The sequence below is a fragment of the Rhinolophus ferrumequinum genome, chromosome 25 (assembly GCF_004115265.2).
Source record: "Rhinolophus ferrumequinum isolate MPI-CBG mRhiFer1 chromosome 25, mRhiFer1_v1.p, whole genome shotgun sequence".
NCBI classification, from domain to species: domain Eukaryota; kingdom Metazoa; phylum Chordata; class Mammalia; order Chiroptera; family Rhinolophidae; genus Rhinolophus; species Rhinolophus ferrumequinum.
Genome location: NC_046308.1, coordinates 10,959,939 through 10,981,563, shown reverse-complemented (window position 1 = coordinate 10,981,563; position 21,625 = coordinate 10,959,939). Strand labels below are relative to the sequence as shown.

The 21,625-nt window shown below is 49.1% G+C and overlaps 1 protein-coding gene across 4 annotated transcripts in view; it reads left to right on the top strand.

Moving 5' to 3' along the window:
* Positions 1-21,625, top strand: part of NOS1 (nitric oxide synthase 1) — a 163,376-nt gene that overhangs the window by 86,862 nt on the left and 54,889 nt on the right. For all 4 annotated transcript variants that reach the window (XM_033097858.1, XM_033097859.1, XM_033097857.1 and 1 more), the window contains one exon: positions 8,208-8,334. In XM_033097858.1, the coding sequence (XP_032953749.1) occupies positions 8,208-8,334 (127 nt within the window). The remainder of the gene's footprint in view (positions 1-8,207; positions 8,335-21,625) is intronic.

The window sequence follows — 21,625 nt, the reverse complement described above, 5'->3', positions numbered from 1 at the left end:
TTAAAGAGAAGCCAGGCAAGAGAATGTGGCTGGGGGAATAGAAGTCAATTTCAACCGCTAGAGAATCAGCTTACCTGGGGGAAGGAGGCCTCCTTCTGTGACAAGTCTGAGTTTTGTTTTGGGGGATTTTTGGTGGTAAAATTGGTATGCAAGATTATCTATATTTCAGGCGTACGTTATAATTCGCTAATTGTATACACATACAGGGTTCACCACTGTAAGACTAGTTACCGTCCCTCACCAGACAATTGATCCCCTTGAGCCATTTCGTCCTTCCCCCTCTACCCCCTGCCCCTCCGATCCCACCAAATCTGTTCTCTGGGTCTCTGAGTTTGTATTTCTTTTGTTTGTTGTTTTAGATTTCACATGTAAGTGAAATCATGCGGTACTGTCTTTCTTCATCTGACTTATTTCACTTAGCATAATGCCCTCAAGGTCCCTCTATGTCGCCACAAGTGGCCTGAGTTTTATTATCATTATGCTCCACCTCTAGGGAGCACTCCGGGTGGGCCTGGCCCCAGGCTGAGGTCTCTATATCAAGTAATTCCTTCGTTCCTCCTCATAGCACCCTGTTTTCCCGATAAGAAAACCAAGGCTCAGAGAGGTGCAGTTACTCACCCCAGCTCACACAGCTAGCAAGCAACAAAGCCAGGACTTGACTCCGAGCCCATGCTCTGCTGACTACGTAGAGGGCACTGTTGGCCACAGTGCACTTGACCACTAGCCATCAAGTGTCTTGAGGACATCAGGATATTGTCTCAGAGTCCAAAAGGGAAACTGAGGTCCTGAGGTACCATCCCCTGCAGAACTGACCTAGACCGGCCAATGACAGCATTGATTCCAGGTCTGCTGCCTTAGAGGGTCTCCTCTTTGGTGTATTGGACGTGCCTCATAGCTTTGAATCACTCTGGCGGCGTTTTTCTGCTAAGAAATTGCATCCAACCGTGTTGCCTTCACACCGCCTCTCATCGCAACTGTTCCTTCTCACCTTGACCATTGGAATGCAAGTGACTTCCTCACTCCCTCTTTTCCTGGGTTAGGGGAGACAGGTCCTATTTCTAGAGTTATGACTCTTGTATTACACCCTCTTTCCATCAGAGTCCCTGCCGTCTTATCACGTGGACGCCAGCTCCTTGTTCTGGGGAAGAACTATGGACTAAGCCCCCACACCCACCCCAAATTGTGTGTAACCCGGCGGGGCTCCTCACCGTCTTTCCCTCAACGAATATGTATGGAGCATCTCTTCTGCCCCAGATACCGTCCTCAGAACTGGGGATCCACTGATGAACCTCTGCCATGATGGAGTCAGATGATAGGCAAGAAATGAATACTAAACAAAAAGACACACGCAGTCCTTTTGGTGATACCTGCTATGAAGGAAATAGGGCAGTGATCTGGAGAAAAGTGGCTTAGGGTGGACTAGAACATTAGCTTAGAGGGTCATGGAATTCCTGTCTGAAGAGGCAATGTTTATACTGAGGCGGGACGGTACGAACCAGGTGAAATCCAGAGAAGGGCATGCCTGGCGGAGGGTACAGCAGGAGCAAAAGCCCTGGGGCAGGAAGGAGTTTGGGCTGTTCAAGGAACTGCAAGCAGGCCTGTGGGCTTTGAGTGTAGTGAGGAGGGGGACAGTAGTCGGCCGTGCGTTAGGACACGTGACAGGGGCCATCAACCCTCCTGCCACCATGCTCTCTCCCTGTCCCTGCCACCATCCACTCCTTGTATCATTTTCCTATGGCTTCTGTTGCAAATTATCACAAGCTTGGTGGCTTACAACGCACATTTATTCTCTTCCATTTCTGTAGGTCTTAAGTCTGGAGGCTTTAGAGAATCATTTGTTTCCTTGCCTTTTCCAGCTTCTAGAGCCTCATTCCTTGCCTTTGTGGGCTTGTGGCCCCTTCGTCCATTTTCAAAGCCAGAAGTGTAGCATCTTGCTTCTACCGTCACGCGGCCTGCGTCTTTTGTCCCAAATCTCCCTGTTTCCTTCTTATGAGGACACTTGTGATGGTAGATAGGGCCCATCCAGATAATCCAGGTTAATCTCCCCATTTTCATGATTCTTAATTTAATCACACCCCCCAAAGACCCCTTTCCCGTGTAAGGTCACATATATGGATTTCAGGGTTAGGACCTGATGTCTTCGGGCCATGACTCAGCCTACCACGTTCATCCAACCAGCCCCATTGAGCAGTCGTGTGGCCAGGCCCCGGGCTGACCAACAGTGGTCCCCGCCACCATGAGGTCTTCCTGGACTGGGTTCAGTGACCTTGCTTCTAGTCCCCACCCTTTGCCACTCACCAGGGACATATTTTAGGAAAACCCCTTGACGTCTCTGGGCCTTAGTTTCCCCATCTGTAAAACTAGTAGGATGTGGACCAGATGAACCCTAACATTCTTTCCAGAACAACCATTCAGGGCGACTGAGCAGTCCCCTCCCATCAAGCCACACCTGGAAGATTTCCTTCTCCATTGGACCTTTCCAGAGCATCACCCCAGGAGGAGGGACTGAAGCAGGTCAGAGGTCACACCCCGGGAGCTGAGGGTCACACGGCCCAGCTCCCCCAGAAGGTTTACATTTGTGGCAACATAGAAAAATCAAGAGATCTCACATTAAAACTGCGTGCCAGCCTCTTCAAAGAAAATATCCGAAGAGCTGTTAGCACAAAGTCCACATTCTGGTGAGACAACCAGTCTTGGGAACGGGGCAGGGGTGCTTGGGGGCGGTCCAGTTTCCCAGGGTCCAAACTGAGCCCGGTCCACCCACCCCAAGCCCCGTAGACACTGGAGGTTTAGCATCCTGCCCAGTTTTTGTGATGTGAGTCATCAGTCATGACTGTACCTAAGCGCAGAGGATTCCTAAGCTACAGCATTCCCCGTAGAGTCTGACTCTCCAGAGAGCTTGTCTAAGAGAAATATCTGCAGAGACCCGAGTCTCGGTTTCCACGGTCCCCACGTCTCTTCTTGCTTTAACTCAGCTCCCGGCCGGCATCAGCGACCAGGTGGAGGCAGAAACCAAAGGCTATTGGAGCGTGTAGGGCATGAAGGAGGTGTTGGAGAGAGAGTGTGTTGTCTGTCTAGAGATGCGGGATGGGCTTCCTGCCAGGACCAGCTGTTCGTCAGCCTCCTTGCCTGGTTGGGCCTGAGCAGGCAGCCCCCACCTACCGGCTGTGCCCCGCACACACACCTGGCCCAGCTGCTCCTCTCCCTGGCTCCTCGGGTTGGTCAGTAGTCAGCACTGGGGTGACCAATGCTTCCACAAACTTTCCGTGGAGTCAGGCCCAGGACCCCGGTCCTCCCTGCAGGAGACGTCAGAGGGTCCAGGCGCCAAGGAAGGATGTGGCAAGGGTTCTCAGAAGGTTTAGAGATGCTAGACCAACTCTTGGCTTGGGTGTGATCGCCCAGCTGGCAAAGGGGAAGGAAAAGTTTAGTCCTTGCCAGAAAGCATGGAAAAGGCTCGCCAGGTGGGAGACAGCATCCCACACCTGGTCTTATGTGGGGAGAGCAGAGCAGGAGCTGACAGGAATGGGCTGGAGGGACGAAGGGGGATAGGGAGGGTGACACTTCTAACCAGGAGGAAGCCTGTGGGGGCCCAGAGCACTCCTAGGGAGATGGGTCTTTCAGGGTGTCTGTGTGCCGTGTGGAGAGCTGCTACTGATGCAGGTTCCAGGTCCCCACTGACACCCACTACTTTAGACTCTCCAGGGATAGCTCAGGCAAATTTTAATAAGCCCCTCAGTTGAGTCAGGTGTACCCTAAAGTTTGAGAATCACCAACTGTATCCACATCGTGGCCCTGGGGACACTGGGCCACCCAGAATGCCAAGTCCACTAGAGGATGGCCTTTCCGGGGGGGTAAGGACACCTGAGAGGAGGTGAGAGCCACTTGGTGAAGGCAGGTTCCTCGATCCCATCTGGGAACAAGGGACAACTAGGAACATATCCTCCTAGGTCCTTGGGTGGGACAGAGCAAGGATGGGAGGAACTAGGAAGCATGAGGTCGGGGGCCTCAGCCACCTCTAAGTCATGTTTCTCGACAGGGAGGAGTACGTTTTGCCTCCTTCCCAAGTGACATTGGGTAACACCTGGAGACATTTTTGGTTGGCACAGCTGGTGAGGGATGGAAAGGTGGATGTTACTGGCATCTAGTGAGTAGAGAAGAGGGATGCTGCTTAATATCCCACAATACACAGGGCAGTGTCCACTAGAAAGAACTGTCCAGCCCCCAATAGCAATAGTTCCAGGCTGAGAAACAGATCTAAACTGAGAAAACTCCAGGCGGCTAGGTGGGACCAGGGCTCAAGAGTGCCAGCCAAGGAGAGTTACCATCCAGGCTTCTCAGACATCAAGACAGACCCCGCCCACTTCCATCTGCCAGCTCCCCATGTACTTATTTAAATGGAGAAACAATACATCAGAGTTACCAACATTGCATTTTAACCAAGCAATGCATTCCACAACCTCTACCTCATTTGGAGAAGACATCCAGTATCTAAATTTGAAATTCTTCACAAGTGTGAGGTCCAAGCAAATGGCTCTCCCCTCCCCTGCCCACCCAATAAGCTCTGTTCTCAGTGATTCTCAGCCAGGAGAACAGCAAGACGGAGACACCTGACTTTCAAGTTTCCTCCACTGCTCACTGGCCGCGTGACCTGTGACAAGTTATCTAATCTCGCTGAGCTTCAACTTCCTTACCTGTTGAGGATGATAACCATAACGCATGTTTAATTAGTGTGGGCTTTGTGCTAGGCATTTTCTGCACATGACCTCATTTAATCCCCAGGAGAGGTGGGGCATGGAGCGGGTTTTGAGGGATGAGTAGGAGTTAGCTCTCAGCAGACAGAAGATGAAAGGGCAAATCTAAATGTAGGAGTGGACACAGCGTGTTCCTCGGGAAGAGGGGAGAGTGGATTTGAGGGCTGAGAATAATGGGAGGTGGGAATTTGGAAGGGAAGCAGAGAATTCCCAAATCGTGGGGCTCCATGAACAAGACTTGACAGCTCAGAAAGGGTCTGAGTACAGACACCTCTGCCTGTGACCCAAAGCCGCAGGAAAGATGCCTCTTTCTCGGCTAGGAACCATCCATCCCTTCATGTCCCAGTCTTCAGAGATATTAAGACTTAAAACGCTCCTGTCCAGTACTATAGCCACTATGTAAATTGACTTACAGTTAAACAAAATTAAACTTTCAGTTCCTCACCGACAAGAACCACATTTCAAGTACTCAGTTGCCACGTGGGCCTAGTGGTTATAATACTGCACAGTGCAGGGGTAGAATGTTTCCATCGTGCCAGGAAGTTCTGCCAGACCACACTGGATTAAAGGAATCTTGACTGTTTTGCGCAGACCAAGCATTTTCCCCCCTTTATTTCCGTCTGATCAACCCATAAGCAAATTAGTAGTAATGCTGACAGCAGGTACCACACCACTAAGTGCTGTAAGTGTCACTTCATTTAACCATTGCAGCAACCCTGTGAACTACGTCTTTCATTATTAACCCTATTTTAGAGCTGAATAAACTGAGATTTAGAATGGTTAAGTATCCAGAATATCCAAAGTTTCACAGCTTATAACCGGCAAAGCCAAGTTTGGCTTTGAACCCAATTTCACCCAATCCATAGCCCAGGTTCTTAACCAGCAGGCTATACTGTCCATACAAGTCCATCAAGCGGGTCCCAGGATGAGCAAATTCGTGGCAATAAGCCAGATATTTCCTTCAGACCTGTTTATCACTGACAGACTGGGGGTTGCGAATCCACCTAAATCCACTTCTAATTTTGCCCCGGGGTAAATGGAAGCAAAACAGCTCACCCTGCAACGTTCCCTGTGGTGCCATATTAAAAATATTCTTCCCTGCTCATCACACAGGACTCTTAAATAAGGTTGTGTTGACAAAACACTTCAAATGCATTATTTAAACAAAGTTATTAAAGGCTTTAAAAAAAAGGATAATGATAAAAGCAGCTCTTCCTGCAGATTCACACAAGACAAGCCATGTGAGTCATTTCAGAGTTGCCTAGGTAATTGTACCCTGTAATTTTTGTAAACTGGCCTCATTTGGGTGAGAGATGGTGGATTACTTGCTCTTTAGCCTCTGGTTTAGTGTGAGCATCCTGACTAGCTTTTCTGTTTGAAAAAAAGGATCTGAACTGAACATCAATCAGACCTAGTTTCAAACCCCAGCCCCACGATGTATTTACTGTGGGACCTTGGGAAACTTACATAACCTCTCTGGGCTCAGTTTTTGCATCTGTACAATTGGGCTTTTAATGTCTCCATTGAGATGAACTGAAATAACGTCTGTGCAAGTGCTTGGTATGTTACAGATGCTCAAACAATGTTAACCTCTTCCCTTCTCTGCTGAATCCCCATTTATGGTCGTGGGATATAGAATCAGGGGTTTCAGAGCTGACAGGGGGCTGCGTGATGTTTAGAATAGCCCTCTCAACAGACAATTCCTCTGTTTCTCACCATGTAGGTAAACCATTGACTTGGGATCTGTAATCAAGAACCACTCCCTGTATATTTTGGTGACATTTTAAAGAGAGTAAAGCAGTAGTTCCCCTCTGACAATTGCAGACCTCCCCAAGCAGAAGAGCCACAGTGACGTGAGCCCCCAGGAGTATGTGAAACCCAGCAAGGAGGGGGACTGGCTGGACCCGAGTGAGCAACTGAAGTGCACTCACTTGAGCTCTGGCTTCTGATTCTTCCCAAATGACTGTCAGCACCAGGTGGGGGTCAGGGGAAATTCTCGAGCCAGGACCAGGAGTCCCCAAAGCTGGGAACATAGAACAGAGGGCTAGACAAGGGCCAGCCTGGATGCCTGGGACCAAAGCCTAAATGGGCCACAGCGCAAGCCACAGTGCCCAAAGGTGGGGAACAGACGGATGCCATAGTCAGAGTAAACCTGGGTAGGAGGGTTCAAAAGAGGCCGGGTGTCAGGAAGTAGGAGGGCAGCGCTCAGAGGGCAGGAGAACAGAGGTGAGGCAGGGCTGAGCAGGAGATCTGGATTTTAATGCAAAGTCAGTCCCACCTCAGCCATGACTTCTCTCCCTCTCCGAGGATGGAAAGGCTGTGGCACGACGCTGAGATAGCCCCCTCCTGAACCTATTCGAGTTCAAAGGCTGGAAGCGAGGGACGCTGCGTGGTTAAGAAGTCCTGCCCTACAGTCAGGAACAAGCCTGGGTGTGAACCGAGCGCCACCATCACCAGCGATCTGTCGTAGGCTAGGGATTTAACCCCTCTGAGCCTCAGTTTCCTCCTCTGATGATGGTGGATGGCGGCACGGGTGACGATGATGGTAACGACGCTAATGGTGAGAGTGATGGTGGCAGTGGTGACGCTGAGAATGAGAATGGTGATGACGATGGTGACGCTGATGGTCGTGCTGAGGAAGAGAAGTTGGGTGGTGTTTCCTATGACAGTGATAATGGTGAGGATTATGAGAATGATGGTGGTGGTGGCCGTGGTGACGGTCACGAGAGCCGCCACTGCAGCATGCGTGTGACGCGTAGGCTGGAATGTGTGACTCTGAGCACCCTCACTTCTGCCATCGGTCCAATGGTGTTTAGTAGTCATACCTCCGAGGGTTATCGCAAAGATGAAATGATCTAAAACGTATGTCAAGTGTCTAACCCATAGCACGTGCTCTAGCTATCTTTCTTAATAGTTATTGTTTTGGTTGCCACGTTCCCATTATTTTCAGATTCGTTCCTGTTTATCCTGGGCTGGTGTCATTAGTCCTTGTTATCAACGCCTTACTTAGTCGGTGTTGGAATGACTTCTACCCTGGCTCACAGGACTGGTTTCCTTCCCCATCCCTCCTGCCTCCTACTTCTTACACCATGAAGTCTGATGGCCATTCCTTTGTCCATGGGTTCTGCTAGGAGAGGGGCCTCCTGTGTCCCTAGATCTATGAAAATCCATGTCGTGGCCATCCTGAAACGATGTCCACAGCGACGGGCGTGGGCCAGCCATCAGTGCCAGCTTGGATGAGCCCACCTTTGTATTTGACAATGGGACTCCCTTCCCACCTGTTGCTGACGACAGTCCGAAGCAGCAGGCTGGGCAGCCAAAGCTTGCTGGCTCCACGTAGAATCGTGTGGGTGAATGGTGGAAGTTGTGCCCTGACTCAGGATTTCCAGACCAGGGCCACCAGCAGGTCCCTCCTGATGCCACACTTTCCTCACCTCCCCTCGCCTTACCTTTCAGAGATCTGGATGGCAAGTCACACAAACCTCTGCCCCTTGGCGTGGAGAATGACCGCGTCTTCAATGACCTGTGGGGGAAGGGCAACATGCCCGTGGTCCTCAACAACCCATATTCAGAGAAGGAGCAGGTAAGTGGGTGGTGCCAGCTGGGGGGAAGGGGTGGGGAGCTGAGGCCACGCATGTCTATCCTGGGATATGGACTTTGGCCTTGGTTTCTTTTATTTTCTCTGTGAGCTTGCCATTTTTCAAATTTTAATTCTGTTTCTGCGTTCAAGTCACTCTCATGGCTCTGAATTTAAAAGACATAAAATATATATGGTGAACATTTCTTTCTCTCCCCTTATCCCAGGCACACAGTTCTCCCTCCCCATTGTTTCTGTCGTACTTTCAGCAATTCTTTATGCCTAGGCAAATACACACGCACATTATTTTTGCACAAATGAGAGCACATTATACATATTGTTTTGCACCTTGCTTTGTCACTTATCAACATATCTTGGAGATTAGTCCTGATTAGTAGGTAAAAAGAGTCCTGGTTCTTTTTTTACAGTTGCGTACTTTTCTATTGCATGGCTCTGCCATATTCATTGAGCTGGTCCTCCACAATGGATGCTTAGGTCATTGCCAATGTTTTGCTATGACATCGCTACAATGAATGACGTGGTATAAATACCTAATTTGACACACGGGCAGGCTTATCCATAGAATAAATTCTTCGAAGTGGAATTGTTGGATCAAAGGTCATATTCACTTGTGATTTGGGCTGAAATTGAAAAATTGCTCAGCATAAAGACTGTACCAATCCTACCGGCTCAGTAGGCACGTGATTGTTTCTCCAGCACCATGTGTTATCAAACTTTTCAGGCTTTGCCCATTTGCCACGATGTATTTTGGCAGCTGAGTAGATATCATTCCCAAGAGTGGCTAGATTTGGCTAGAGAATAGCAGTGCCTTTTTCTCACCTGCCCAGGGAGCCAATGGACGGAGCCAAAACGACCCTAGTGAAGCATGTGCGTTTCCCACCCCTCCTCTGTGTTGCAGTGAGGTACAGGTGGACTGACCAGTGGGAGGTCACAGCAGGGAGACGGTCCAGGTCACTCAGCAGGTCATCTTCCTTCCCTCCCTCTGCCCCAAGCCCTGGATGGCACAGGCCAGGGTGCCAAGCTCTTTCTTCTGGTGCATAATCTATGGCACGTTTCACCACTACCTCACCTAAGCAATGACTCAAAGACTCTTTCCATAGCTTCCCAGGGGACGATGAGACATTGCAAAACGTCAGTGGGGAGTGCTTTCCTTAGCTGTTGATGGCTAGCCAGGAAGATAAGAACATGAGAGATTCTGCAATAGGTCAGACCCATGCTCCCCCTAACTAAGGGCAGTGACACCTGGGAATGTTTGGAGGTTCCTATCATGCTGTCTCAAAAATCGTGTTTGCACTGTGAGCATGACGGGACCATTATCCATTAATGATTAAGTACACAAATAAAGGAAATATTTTCTTTCTTAGTGGAAAATAAAAAGGTGTGGCCATAATGCAAATCTTCCCAAGACAAAGAGCAGAAAGAGGCAGCAGCCTCAGGCCAGATCCAGGCTGTAGATATGATTTGTTAGGTCTGCACTGTCTCGTCTTCAGAGACAATTTATATTTGTACTTTGAATTGATTGCCAATATTTCAAAAATTTTATATAAATATCATATTGACAGCTTCAAAACTGTGGACCATCTGACCACATTGAGCTTATATTCTTATGGGGTGATAATCTCCTGGACTGAGTAGAAGCTGCCCCCTCCAGACAGGACGTGGGCTCTGTAATATGCCATTATCACCTCCACTTCCTGTTATGTCCCTCTCATTAAGTTAGGGTGAAAGTTAAATCTGTGTGTATCCATGTCTTTATTGTAAATGGCAGGTAGTGGTCGACTGAGAGGTTTATATATTTTAGGAAAGATGAGAATGATTTCATGTTTTATGAAAATGAAGAATATTCTTAATGTGTTCAATATGCAGCCAACTGTTCTGTCTTGCAATTACCCAGCCTGCTTTGCCGATTTACCTTCCCGAGCTGCCCCCACCAGGTATCACAGTTTGTCATTGTTGGTCTGGAGTGACCCCTGAGATCTGGGGTATAGGGAAGGAGCAGAGGCGGCCTTGACCCCCCCAGAAGGACCCCGAGCATCCTGCTGAAATCTGAGCAATAGCAGGACTATGGTTATTTCTTTCACGCCGTCCGCCTCGGTTAGACAGTGACAGCATGAAAAACATAACCTTGAACTTCAGGCCTGAGGAGTGGGGCCCAATAGTGGGAACAGGGCTGGCGTGATGAATGTAGGATCACTGGCCGCCTTTGCAGGATATCCTGGTGAAACGATCTGTGTCTGAGTTGGCTGCTGCTGTAACAATGCCATTGCCTGGGTGGCCTCTAAACAACATAAAGGTATTTCTCACAGTTCTGGAAGCTGGGAGGTCCAAGGTCAAGGTCTAATGTCTGGAGCAGCCTGCTTCCTGGTTCAGAGAGAGTGATCTTCTCACGGTGTTCTCACATGGCAGAAGGGGTGAGGGGCTTTCTGGGGTCTCTTCTTATAAGAGCACTAATCCCATTCATGAGGGCTCCTCCTTCAGGGCTAATCACCTCCCAAAGACCTCACCTCCTAAAACCATCGCATTGGGAATTAGGTTGCAACATAGGAATTTTGGGGAGAGACAAACATTCAGTCTATGGCCATCAGGGAGAGGTGGTAAGAACTTGCCTTAGGGCCATCTCTAAAATGACAGTTCCGTGTCCTTGGAGGAGGAGGAAGGGTTCTGGGAAAGGAGGAAAGCCTGAGATTTTCTAAGGTTAAGACTGCCAAATAGCTTTAGACTTGGAGCTCCTGGAAGCAAGACACAGAGGCCAGCAGTGCTTGGGATTTACGTTCACCCCTTTATCATGGTCAAATCCTCAGTGTAGTCCATGAGCCAAAGAAAGTGCAAAACCACTGGCCTGAGAGATCACACTGGGTATGTTGTCTGAGATTCAGCTACCCAAATGCCCCTCCAGATAGAGCTGAAAGGAGCAGAGCCCCAAGCACTCAGTTATATTTGTGTCCCAGAGCTGAGGATGCAGCCCGGTTTATCTCTTGCTAAGATATCTCCACGGACATGGGGCTCAGAAATGTTTAAATTTAAAAAAATAACAACACCGTGTTCTTCTTTCCGACCTGAAAGACCAGCTCCTATGCTTTGCCTCCCCTCTACCTGCTCAGAGCCACTTTTACCTGGAGCTCCTGGAATCAGCTTCCTTCCTCCCAGTTGTAACCCACATTTGCTGCTTTTTTAAAGCGTCCGTTGGGAGGGGAGGGGGTAGCATTGTTAATAACACAAAGAGAGACCCAGCTACTACCTGCTTTCCTGAGTCAGGAAGACAGGAGGGGGCAGACAAGCAGCCGAATCTGCATTTTCTTCAAAGACTGGGCAAAAGGCAACAGCGCCCAAGTGAAGCAGGGCAGATGCAGGCTAGACACGAGAAGGAACTTCCTGACTCTGGAGACTGACTATAAGCTCTTTGAAGGAATAGTGAGGTCTGTCCCACCCTCCTAGATGCTCTCGTTTGTCCAAATCCAAGGAAAATCAACCATCGAGGTAAATAAATCTCAGCAGGCTGAGATGTTAATCTTTATCTAGTGGTCATTTCTCTTGCCAAGTAGTCTGGGTCAGCAGTGGGTAGGGCAGGTGAAACTCAAGTCCCTGCTCACTAGAACAGAGTGTGTGAGTGACTGTGATGTTCATCTCTAACGTCCCCTTGCAAACTGTATCTGGCCTGGGCTGGTACATAGAATGAATCAGTTTGCCCGTCACCATTCACCCAATACCTGCCATGTGCAAAGCTCAAACCTTGTCCTCCCTGCTCTTGAGAACTTCATGGATGAATGTGGGAAACAGACATGGGTACAGTATGATTAATCCTAACATAGAGAGGGACCCAACATGCTATGGGAACATAAATACCTCAGCAGGTATCAGGAAAGGTTTACCCAAGGAGGTGACATTTGGCTTGGGTTTTGAAGATTACGTAGGAGTTTGCCTGGAAGAACGTAGGAAACGGCGTTATAACAAAAGGGACAGCTGTGGCTGATATACTGCTTTTTTTTTTTCTTGCTAAGGATCATTATTAGATTTCCTGAGGTTGTCTTGACTATTAATGCCATGTGAGAGACGTACTGAGTTTAGACATCATTCATAATAATCCTCGGAAGTGAAAATGCTACCCTGAATAAATTCCACGAGAAACTGCTCTTTGTCCATTCTCCCTGTAAAACTAGGATTTGAATCAAGCCCTCTCACCCTCCTTTCCTATGAAGAATCTGTTTCCCTTGCCTGCCTGATTTGCTTTCCTAAGGGATAAGGAGTGGAACTGTGCTCCGCTTGTCTATTTCCAGATACTAATTAAGCATCATTCTAGTCCTTAGTGGATGGGAAGGGGTCTCAGGCCTGGGGAAGGTGAGATTTCCATTTGGGGTTCTCCTCTCTTATTCAGCCTGCTGCCCCTCTCCAGCCGCTTGCTGACAAAGGCTATCAGGTAGTCAGAGAGATGACTTCTATTGAAATCCCCCTCCCCACCCCCACCACCTCATCAGGAGCCTGGCACTTCCTCACCCCTGGGGACACAGGGCTTCTGGCTGCTTTCCAAATGTCAAAATCTATTGAGAAGCTTTTCTCTCCTTCCAGGTAAGTGTCAGCCTCACCCCTGCCTCTCTGGAAAGCTCCAAATTATGAGGCAAGTCGAGAATGCTTGTGGGTCCCCAATCTTCAGAGGATCAGAGGCCACCAGGGCCCCTCTCAATGTGAGCACACACCCCAAGCTGGTACTGGCTTTGCTGAACACCAAAAAGGGGGCGACCAGACTGAGCCACGCTGTATCTAGCCCTGGCTCTCAGGGACAATCCAGCATGCCACAGGGAAACCTAAGGGCACTCAGACTTCCTGAGAAGTAATGATGTCAGGATAAACAACAGTAACACTGATAACGGGGGTGTGCCCAGTCTAACCCTCTGACTCACTCACCCACAGCCCTGGGCCAAGCACTCAGCTCTGAGGTCAGCCCACGTTCCAGCCTCTTCCCACCAGTGACTTTGGTCAGATGGCTAATTAGTATCTCTGCTGTGCCTTCCCTTCCTAACAGGGATGAATAGGCTCGTGGAGTTGTGGGGAGGATGAAATGAGATAATGTATGCAATGGTAGCGTCCCCTGTCACAATCGTAGCTAATGTTCGTTGAGCCATGTCAGGCACAGCGCTAAGCACTCGAGGTCCTCGGTCTCATTGAATCCCGAGCCCAACGAAGTACTATTCCTGTCCCCATTTTACAGATGAATAAACTGAGGCACAGAGGGTTTGGTAGCTTCATGAAGGTCACATGACTCGTAAGTGGGGGAGATGGGACTTGAACCCACAGCCCTAGAGGCCACTCTACAGAGCCTGGCACAGAACAAGTGCTCCAAAAATGTGTATTTTTTTATTATTGTTGTGATGGTGGTTGTTATCATTTGGCCATTATTATATTGCTAATTTAGGTATTATGTTGCTGATTTAGATATGGCTATATTATTAATTATTATATTGCTAATGTGAGGCAGATCGGGCAAGAAGCACTATTCCTATTTTACAGATGGTACCCTTGTGGCCCAGAAGGGGAAGTGAGCACCCCCTGAATCTCAGTGACAGACCTGCACTCTGTTCCTTTATGACCACATCATCATCCTTGCTGCTCACTCAAATCAATGTGCCATGTGCTATGTGTGCCTCTGGGAGGCCAGGCTCTAGGGATACACGGAGGGGAAAGCAGTAAGGCCTGGAGTGGAAAGGTAGGAACTTTGAGGCCCTGGATTCCATGCCCAGCCCTGGTGCCTGTGAACTTGGTGACTTCACCTCTGAGAGCCTCTGTTTCCACATCCGAAAAATGGGTTACCGTGAGGATTCAGTGAACCAGTGGACATGCACGGACCTAGCCCAGGTCAGGCACAAAGTAGGCATTTAATAAACGTTACTCAAAATGAAATGAAATTGAACGTGATCCCTGCCCTTGGGGCATTCACAGCCAAAGCATCATCTTTTCATTAAATATTTGCCTTGACCTCCAGAAACTTCCAAGCCAAGAGACAAACAAAGACACACACACAGCAGTTGTATCACAACGCAATAGCTGGGGTTTTGCAGAATCATGCACAGACCTTCCCCACCTGGCTGGCTCTAGCACATTCCTTTGGCTCCGTTCAGGTTGACATCTTGGAGTGCCTGTTGATAACGCCCTCCCCTCAGCCTCTTAGAAGCACTTGAGAAACCTGTGTTTTGAGATTAATTTCTCTCCGTGGGAGGCTCCCCCCAATCCCAAGCTATAAGTTGCTATTAAACTCCTTTTTGCCCCCCTTTTCTTGATCCGGCTCATGACTAGAGTTAGACACCCAGGTTGGATGTTCCCCAAAGCATCTGTAATCCCCTCCCCTTTCTCAGATTATCCAGTATTCCTGGGGGCCTCAACCAGGGGCCAAAGACCCTCAACAAAGTTGTTCTCCAGGAATTTATATTGAACAGAGTCTCCCTCAGGCCCCAGGGGCAGCAGAATCCAAGTCTTGGTGACATTTCGCCTCCCTCCACCCAGGCCATTACCTGGGTCTTGACAGGTGACGTCGCCATGAGTTCGATCGGTCTTCTGTATCCTGTTGCCCTAGGTGGTCAGAGCCAGAGTGGAGCCAGGAAATGGAGCCTGGATTATCAGGTGTTTGGGTTCAGCCCTGCCGGAATTTCCACTTATTTTGCTGACTGTTTATTTTGATAGTGAATATATTCAATGCAAGCTGGCCCGACTGTTGTCCGAGTGGCACAATGACCTTCTGGGTCAGGATTCAGGGACACCACTCTATGTTCATTCATTGCATCAAACCATGTTCAAGTTCTTTTCCCAGATGGGCCAAGTTGGGTCAAAGTCATTGTTTTCCTCCTCTCTTTGTAAACCGGTATCAGTGACCAAAGCCCCCTCCAACAGAGTTTCTCAGAGGTCAATAGAGATCCGACCCACTTCCATTTTCTGACGGTCCTAGGATATTTTTAAAAGGTAAAAAGGCTAAACCATAATCACAAAGCTTGTGCATTTTTAAATATTTCCGTTTAGCAAGTTAATGCTTTTAATAAACACACACACACAGTCCAATGCAATATAATGGGGGTAGACCACAAGATTATTACAGGATTTATTCTAAAACTAATTCATAGCGCACATATACGTTCTGGGCTGGGAATGGGACCAGGTTTCAAGTTGTCTAATAACATCTGGTTATCTTGAGACATCATTGCGACTGTAAGCTTAAGCCCCTTTGGAGACAACATCAATCTGACTTAAAGACCCCCTACTCTCCAAAGGCCTTCATCTGTGGACCCAAACTGTGATGGAGCTAACTTCTGAGTACCCCCTCTTAATCTTCCTCCACTGACTGAATCAGGGGAAAGAGAGAGAGAGAAGAGAGAGAGAGAGAGAGAGAGAGAGAGAGAGAGAGAGAGAGAGAGAGAGAGAATAAGCGATTTCAAGCTTCCCTGGAGTTATTATAAAGAATGAATCACTTTAGAAATACTGCTTTGAATACACTACAAGGAAATTATACTCCGAGGTACTAAACACAGTTGATTAAGTTTTATAAGTAGCAATTTTTTCATTGCACGGATGGGTGCGTACCTGCTGGTTTGCAGGTCTGTGGTCCTGGTCCAGGGTTGCACTTGCTGCCCTGAAGAGGTGGTGCCCACAGGTGGGAACAGTGCTGCCGGGAACGGCAGCTAAGGGCACGGTGTGTGGCATCTGGCCCCCGGTGTGAATGACCTGCTGCCCGGCTCCGCCTCAGTGCACTGCCCTCCTTTTAGGACAAGCCAAGCGGGGCAGGTTGCTGCAAGCTTATAAGGGAGGAGCTGTGGTTGGTGCCAGCCGTGAAAGAATAAGAAGCGACTTGCTTTGTACAAGTGTGGGCCTTAGCTCCTGGATTCGTTTCCTAAAGCACCACAAACTGGGGGGCTTAAAGAACAGACATTGATTGTCTCCCAGTTTTGGAGGCCAGACGTCGGAGATGGAGGTGTCGGCAGGGTTGGTGCCTTCTGAGGGCCATGAGGGAAGGGTCTGCTCCAGGCCCCTCTGATTGGCTTTTACTCATAGATGGCTATTTCCATGCTCACATGGCATTCTCGCTAGATGCATATCTGTCTCCAAATTTCCCCTTTTTATGAGTCACCAATCATGTTGGATGAGGGCCCACCCTAATGACTTGACTTTAACTTAATGACCTTAAAAACACTCCAACTAAGGTCCTACCTGAGGTACTGGGGATTAGGATGTCAACATGGGAATTTGGGAGGGACACACTTCAACCCATGACAGTTCCTGAGATGTTCTGTCTCACAGGTGCCTCCCTCCCTGCTGTCATGCTCTTGTCCCGGTTTCTGCAAGGCTCCTGGTGGTGACAGCCTATAACTGGGGAAGGGCAGGGTGCTTGGCTTCTCTTTTTAGATCTTCCAGATGCTGAAGTCTGGTGTCGGTCTTCCTGCCTTAAAATCCTCGCTCCCTCCGCCTTCCATCCCTCTTGCTCCTTACTTCCCAACGTCTGCGACAGGCTCCCACGTACTCAGACTGGAAGCTTCTGCGTCAGTGTCCACTTTGTCCTTTTCCTTCCCATTCTCTCACACCCCAAAGCGCTCGTCCTGCTTCCTGCACCACGATCTCCATCTCCTCCCTCCCTGCCCTTTGCTACGACAGCTGTATTTTCCACCCTCGTGGCCTCTCGCCTACCTTGTTGCAGGAGCCCCGCAGGGGTCTCTGCCTTCACCCTCTCCGCCCCCACGCACTGCAGTCTTGCCATCACATGTTTCCCAAAAGTCAGCTTTGATAAGATCACCCCCTCAGTCAGGCAGCTTCAGGGGTTCTCCATTCTCTACTAAATCAAGACCAAAGTCTGGCTTACTATTTAACAGACTCCATGATTTTGAAATGGGTTTAGACCTTATATTAGTCAGCTCCAGCTGCCATAACAAAATTCCACAGAAGGGGCTGCGTAAACAACAGAAAGTTATTTCTCACAGTTCTGGAGGGTAGAAGTCTGAGGTCACAGTGCCAGCACGGTCACGGTTGGTGAGGGCTCCCTTCCTGGCTTACAGACGGCTACCTTTGCTGTGTCCTTACATGGCCTTTCTTCTGTGTGTGCATGGAGAAAGAAGGGGAGAGAGAGAGAGAGATGTGTCTTCCTCTTCTTAGAAGGCCACCAATCCCATCTGGTTAGGGCCCTACCCTTATCACTTCATTTAATCTTAATTACCTCCTAACGGCCCTATCTCCAAATAGAGTCATATTGGGGGTTAGGACTTCAACATATGAATTTGGAAGGGATCCAGTTCAGTCCACAGGAAACCTCAAATGTTAGTTGAACATGTACCACATGTCAGGCACTGGTGTAGGAGCTGAAGATAGAGCAAAGTGAACAGTGGGGAGGCAGATGGATGTATCTAAATATCCATAGCTATATACACAAATCTATAAGCTATAGAGATATATACACGCAAATACATATACACTCGCAACAATTGCAAGCCGTGATAAGTGCTATGAAGGAAAAGAAAGCATAGTAAGGGTGGTGAGGAAGCAGAGGGTACCAGGGGTTTGTTGTTTTCACAAATGATCAGGAAAGCTCTCGAATACAGCAACATGTAAGCAGATGGAGAATGGAAAATAATTTAGAGTTCAACCACTGGAATTCAATCCTTTAGCTCATGAGTCTGCAAAGTTTTCCTAGAAAGGAGAAGATAGGAAATATTTTTGGCTTCGTGGGCCATACAGTTTTGGTCTCCATCACCACGACCTACCTTGTATCGCAAAAGCAGCCACAGACAAAATAGAAACAAATGAGCGTGGCTGTGTGTCAATAAAACTTTATTTATGGACACTGAAATTTGAACTTCATGTAACTTGCATGTGTCGTGAAACATTCTTCTTTTGATTTTTTTTTTTTTAACTTAACAAGCTTGGAAAAACCATTCTTAGCGTAGAGTCTGTACCAAAACAGGAGTCTGACCAGATTTGGCCTGCAGGCTGCAGTTTGCAGTCCCCTGCTTTAGAGCGACAGCTGTAAGGTACCTCTCCGAGTTATGGGAGGAGAGTGGGGACCTCTGTAGGGCCTAGAACACAGTCCCTTGCACATAGTAGGTTCCCTATGTATTTGTTGAAGAAGAGAAAGAAGAGAGGGCAGGAGAGGGGAGAATAAATCAGGGTGTCAGAAATACTACAAACGTGAATTCCTGGCCCAGAGCCCCCAGGTTGACATGCCCTCCCCTTGGCTGTCCCCTCTTGGACTGCAAGGCCATTTCCTTTCATTTCCTCATGGCCTTGGCAGGCTCTGAAGCAAAGAGGTGTTGACACAGCCTTTGAAACGCCCTAAGCTCAGAGCCTTCTTTCCAAATCGAGGAGCAGGCAGCCTAGGCCGCCTTCCCACAAAACCCACTAGCTCAAGTCAGTGTCTCCTGCCGCCGGAAAAGCTTCCATGGCTCACCGTGGACACACATCCAGAAAAGGACACATGTAGCCACAGCCCAAAGCCCACGTGTGCTCTGTCCCCAGCATAATAACTCACAAGTGCCACTAATCTGCATTTTGAACCCAAGCACTTCAGTCTCCACTCTGAAAAGTCATTTGCATCCCCCGTGCAGGGCCCCTGACTGCTATATTAATCTCCCATTTGTCCCCTCCTGAGTCATCTAATATTACTGCTGGCTAATTAAAACATCAAAGCCCCAAGTACAACAGCCCTGCCAGAGGCCTCCTAATGCTGGGTTTCAAGTGTGCAGTTCAGCGCAGCCCAGAGTGGAGAGTGGCACGGCCGGCTCCCGGGCCCCTAATCAGGTGGCTTGTCAATGACCACCCCTCGTAGGCACATCTGGAAGCTCAACAGATGGCCTTTTTGATTAGGCCCGTTCGCTCACTCCCTCTGCTCACTGCCAATCAAGGCTGCCTGCTGCCCGCCCACTGGCCACACCCCACACCTCTTCCTCCCTCCTCGCTGGGCTCCCCACCCGTGTCTGCCCTCCCACCCTCTCCGTAGGTCTTGGGCCAGCACCACCGCTGTTATCCTCCCCACCCCATTCCAGCTGCCTCTCAGCCTCCAGGGCGTAAAGGTTGATGGTCCAGAGAGTTTCTACACCGGCTGAGTGATACCTAGTATTTAGGGAGGAGGGCTGGGTGCCTCCCCACATGGGCGAGGTAGGACTGGTTTTGCTCATGGACACAGGTTGTCAGCCCCATCAGAGGAATTTGTCATAACCAAGGCCTGCCCAGATGTGACTTCCATCGCCTGCCTGCATGGCTGCCGGAAGAGACCGCAGTGGAGAGAGAAGCCTGAAGAAGTATTTAGGATGACTTTCCAGGCCTTCAAAGGAAGTGGGGCTGTTGGTACATGGCTTCACCTGGGGACACGGATAGAATAATTTAAGAGTTTGGCAGGATAGCAAGTGCAAACGTGGATCGAAGGGAAGAACTCACGCAAATCCCTTTCCTCCTGCTCCCAGTATTGTAGTAGTGTAGTAATACCTACAGCAAGAGTCGTAGTCATAATACTAGAAGTTGTACTGGTGCTGGCAGAATAATAACACCAATTGTAATAAGTAATGGCTAACATTGAAGAGATGATTGCTGTCATCCGAGTGAGAGATGATGGTGGCTTGGACAGAGGAGTGGATGGATTCTAGAGCTATTTAGAAAGCTCAAGTGGATGGGAGTGGGAGATGGATTTGGTAGGGGAGATACGGAGGAGGATGTACAGGTCACCTCCCACCTGTGGCGTGCAGAGGTGGATGGATGGTGGCACCCAGCAGTGAGATGGGACCCGTAGGGATGACCGGATCTGGCCAGGGCATGGAGAAGTCAGAGATCGTGAGTCATAGCACCCTCCATTTGTTCTCTGCCATCGCTCCCTGCGCTGTGCTGGAGTTATCTTTAATAATGCACTGTTCGCCTGCTTTCTGGTGTTTCAATTCCAGCCTGGCAGCATGGATGCTTTAGCACAGAGGTGGCCACTGGCCAGAAAGGCAGCTATGGTATGCCTCTCACCTCAGGACCTTTGCACAAGCTGTTCGCTCTGCCTGCAAGACCCTGCGCCCCCTTCTTTGCTTTGTTAAGATTGACTTGTCCTTCAGGTCTTGACGTAGAAGTCAAACGCTCTGGGTCAAGTGCCTCTTCTGTGTGCTTCCACAGTCCCCTACACACCGTCAGGTCCCATGTTTGGAACCCATCGCTCTCGATTATGAGTCATTCAGTTGTGGTCCCCCCCACCACCACCCATAGGACTGTGAACTCCATGAGGGCAGAGCTCACATCTGTCTAGTTTGTTGCTGTAGCCTTGGCCCTTGACACCTTGCCTGGCACATAGGAGATACTCAATAAGTGAATGAGTGTATGAACAAATGAGTAAATTACGCACAAAGGCCAAGAGGCAGGATTATCAAACAGTTAAGGGCGTGGTTTGAGAGCCAGACTGCCAGGATTTGACTCCGGGCTCCAGCTGACTAGCTCTGTGATCTTGGATGACTCAGCTAACCTCTCTGTGCCTCAGTTTTTCTCATCTGTGAAATGGGGATGATAAGGTTGGTACATAGCACACAGTAAGTGCTCATAGGATGCTAGTTTTCGGTAGTAGTCCTTCAGAGTTCGCTGTGATTGCTGTCCCATTTAATGGTAACTCACAGCTCCCTCGCCCACCTAAATTCCTCCAGGCTGATGAGATGCGGACCCTGCCTCCTTTCTGAATGCATCTCCTTGCACATGCCCTGACTCATATGCTCCAGCCACACTGGCCTCTTTGCTGGTCCTTTGAACTTCACAAGCCCATTCCTACCTCAGGACCTTTGCACTTGCCTTTCTCCCCTCCACCATCACCTCCCTTTGATGATACTCTTATCACCACCTTAAATGATATGTTCATGTATTCATTTACTTACTATTTCTAGTTCTCCCACAACAGTGCTCCGGGCAAGGACCCCATCTGTCTTGTTCACCACAGCCCCCAATGCCAAACAACACCTGGCACATAGGAGGGGGCCAAGAAATGCTAGTTGAATGTATGAACGCCCTGCCTCAAGGTCATTGCCCATTGCTCTACTCTTCAGCGTGAGTGTCACTAAACATCGGCTATTCTCCCCTCCCTGGCTCAGCGGTCGCATCGGGGTATGTGGGCTACCTCTCCCTTACAGTTGCTGAGTGACGGACGCTTCTTGTCTGAGGCATGGGCACACCTGTGCCCAGGCAGGGAGACAAGTACTCAGGAACACCCAAGACCGAATGTGATCTTTATCCATGAGTCTGAAATGGAGGAGCCAACGTTGGTCAGGATAATTCCCTCACCGACTGGGAATTTCAGTACAGAGGT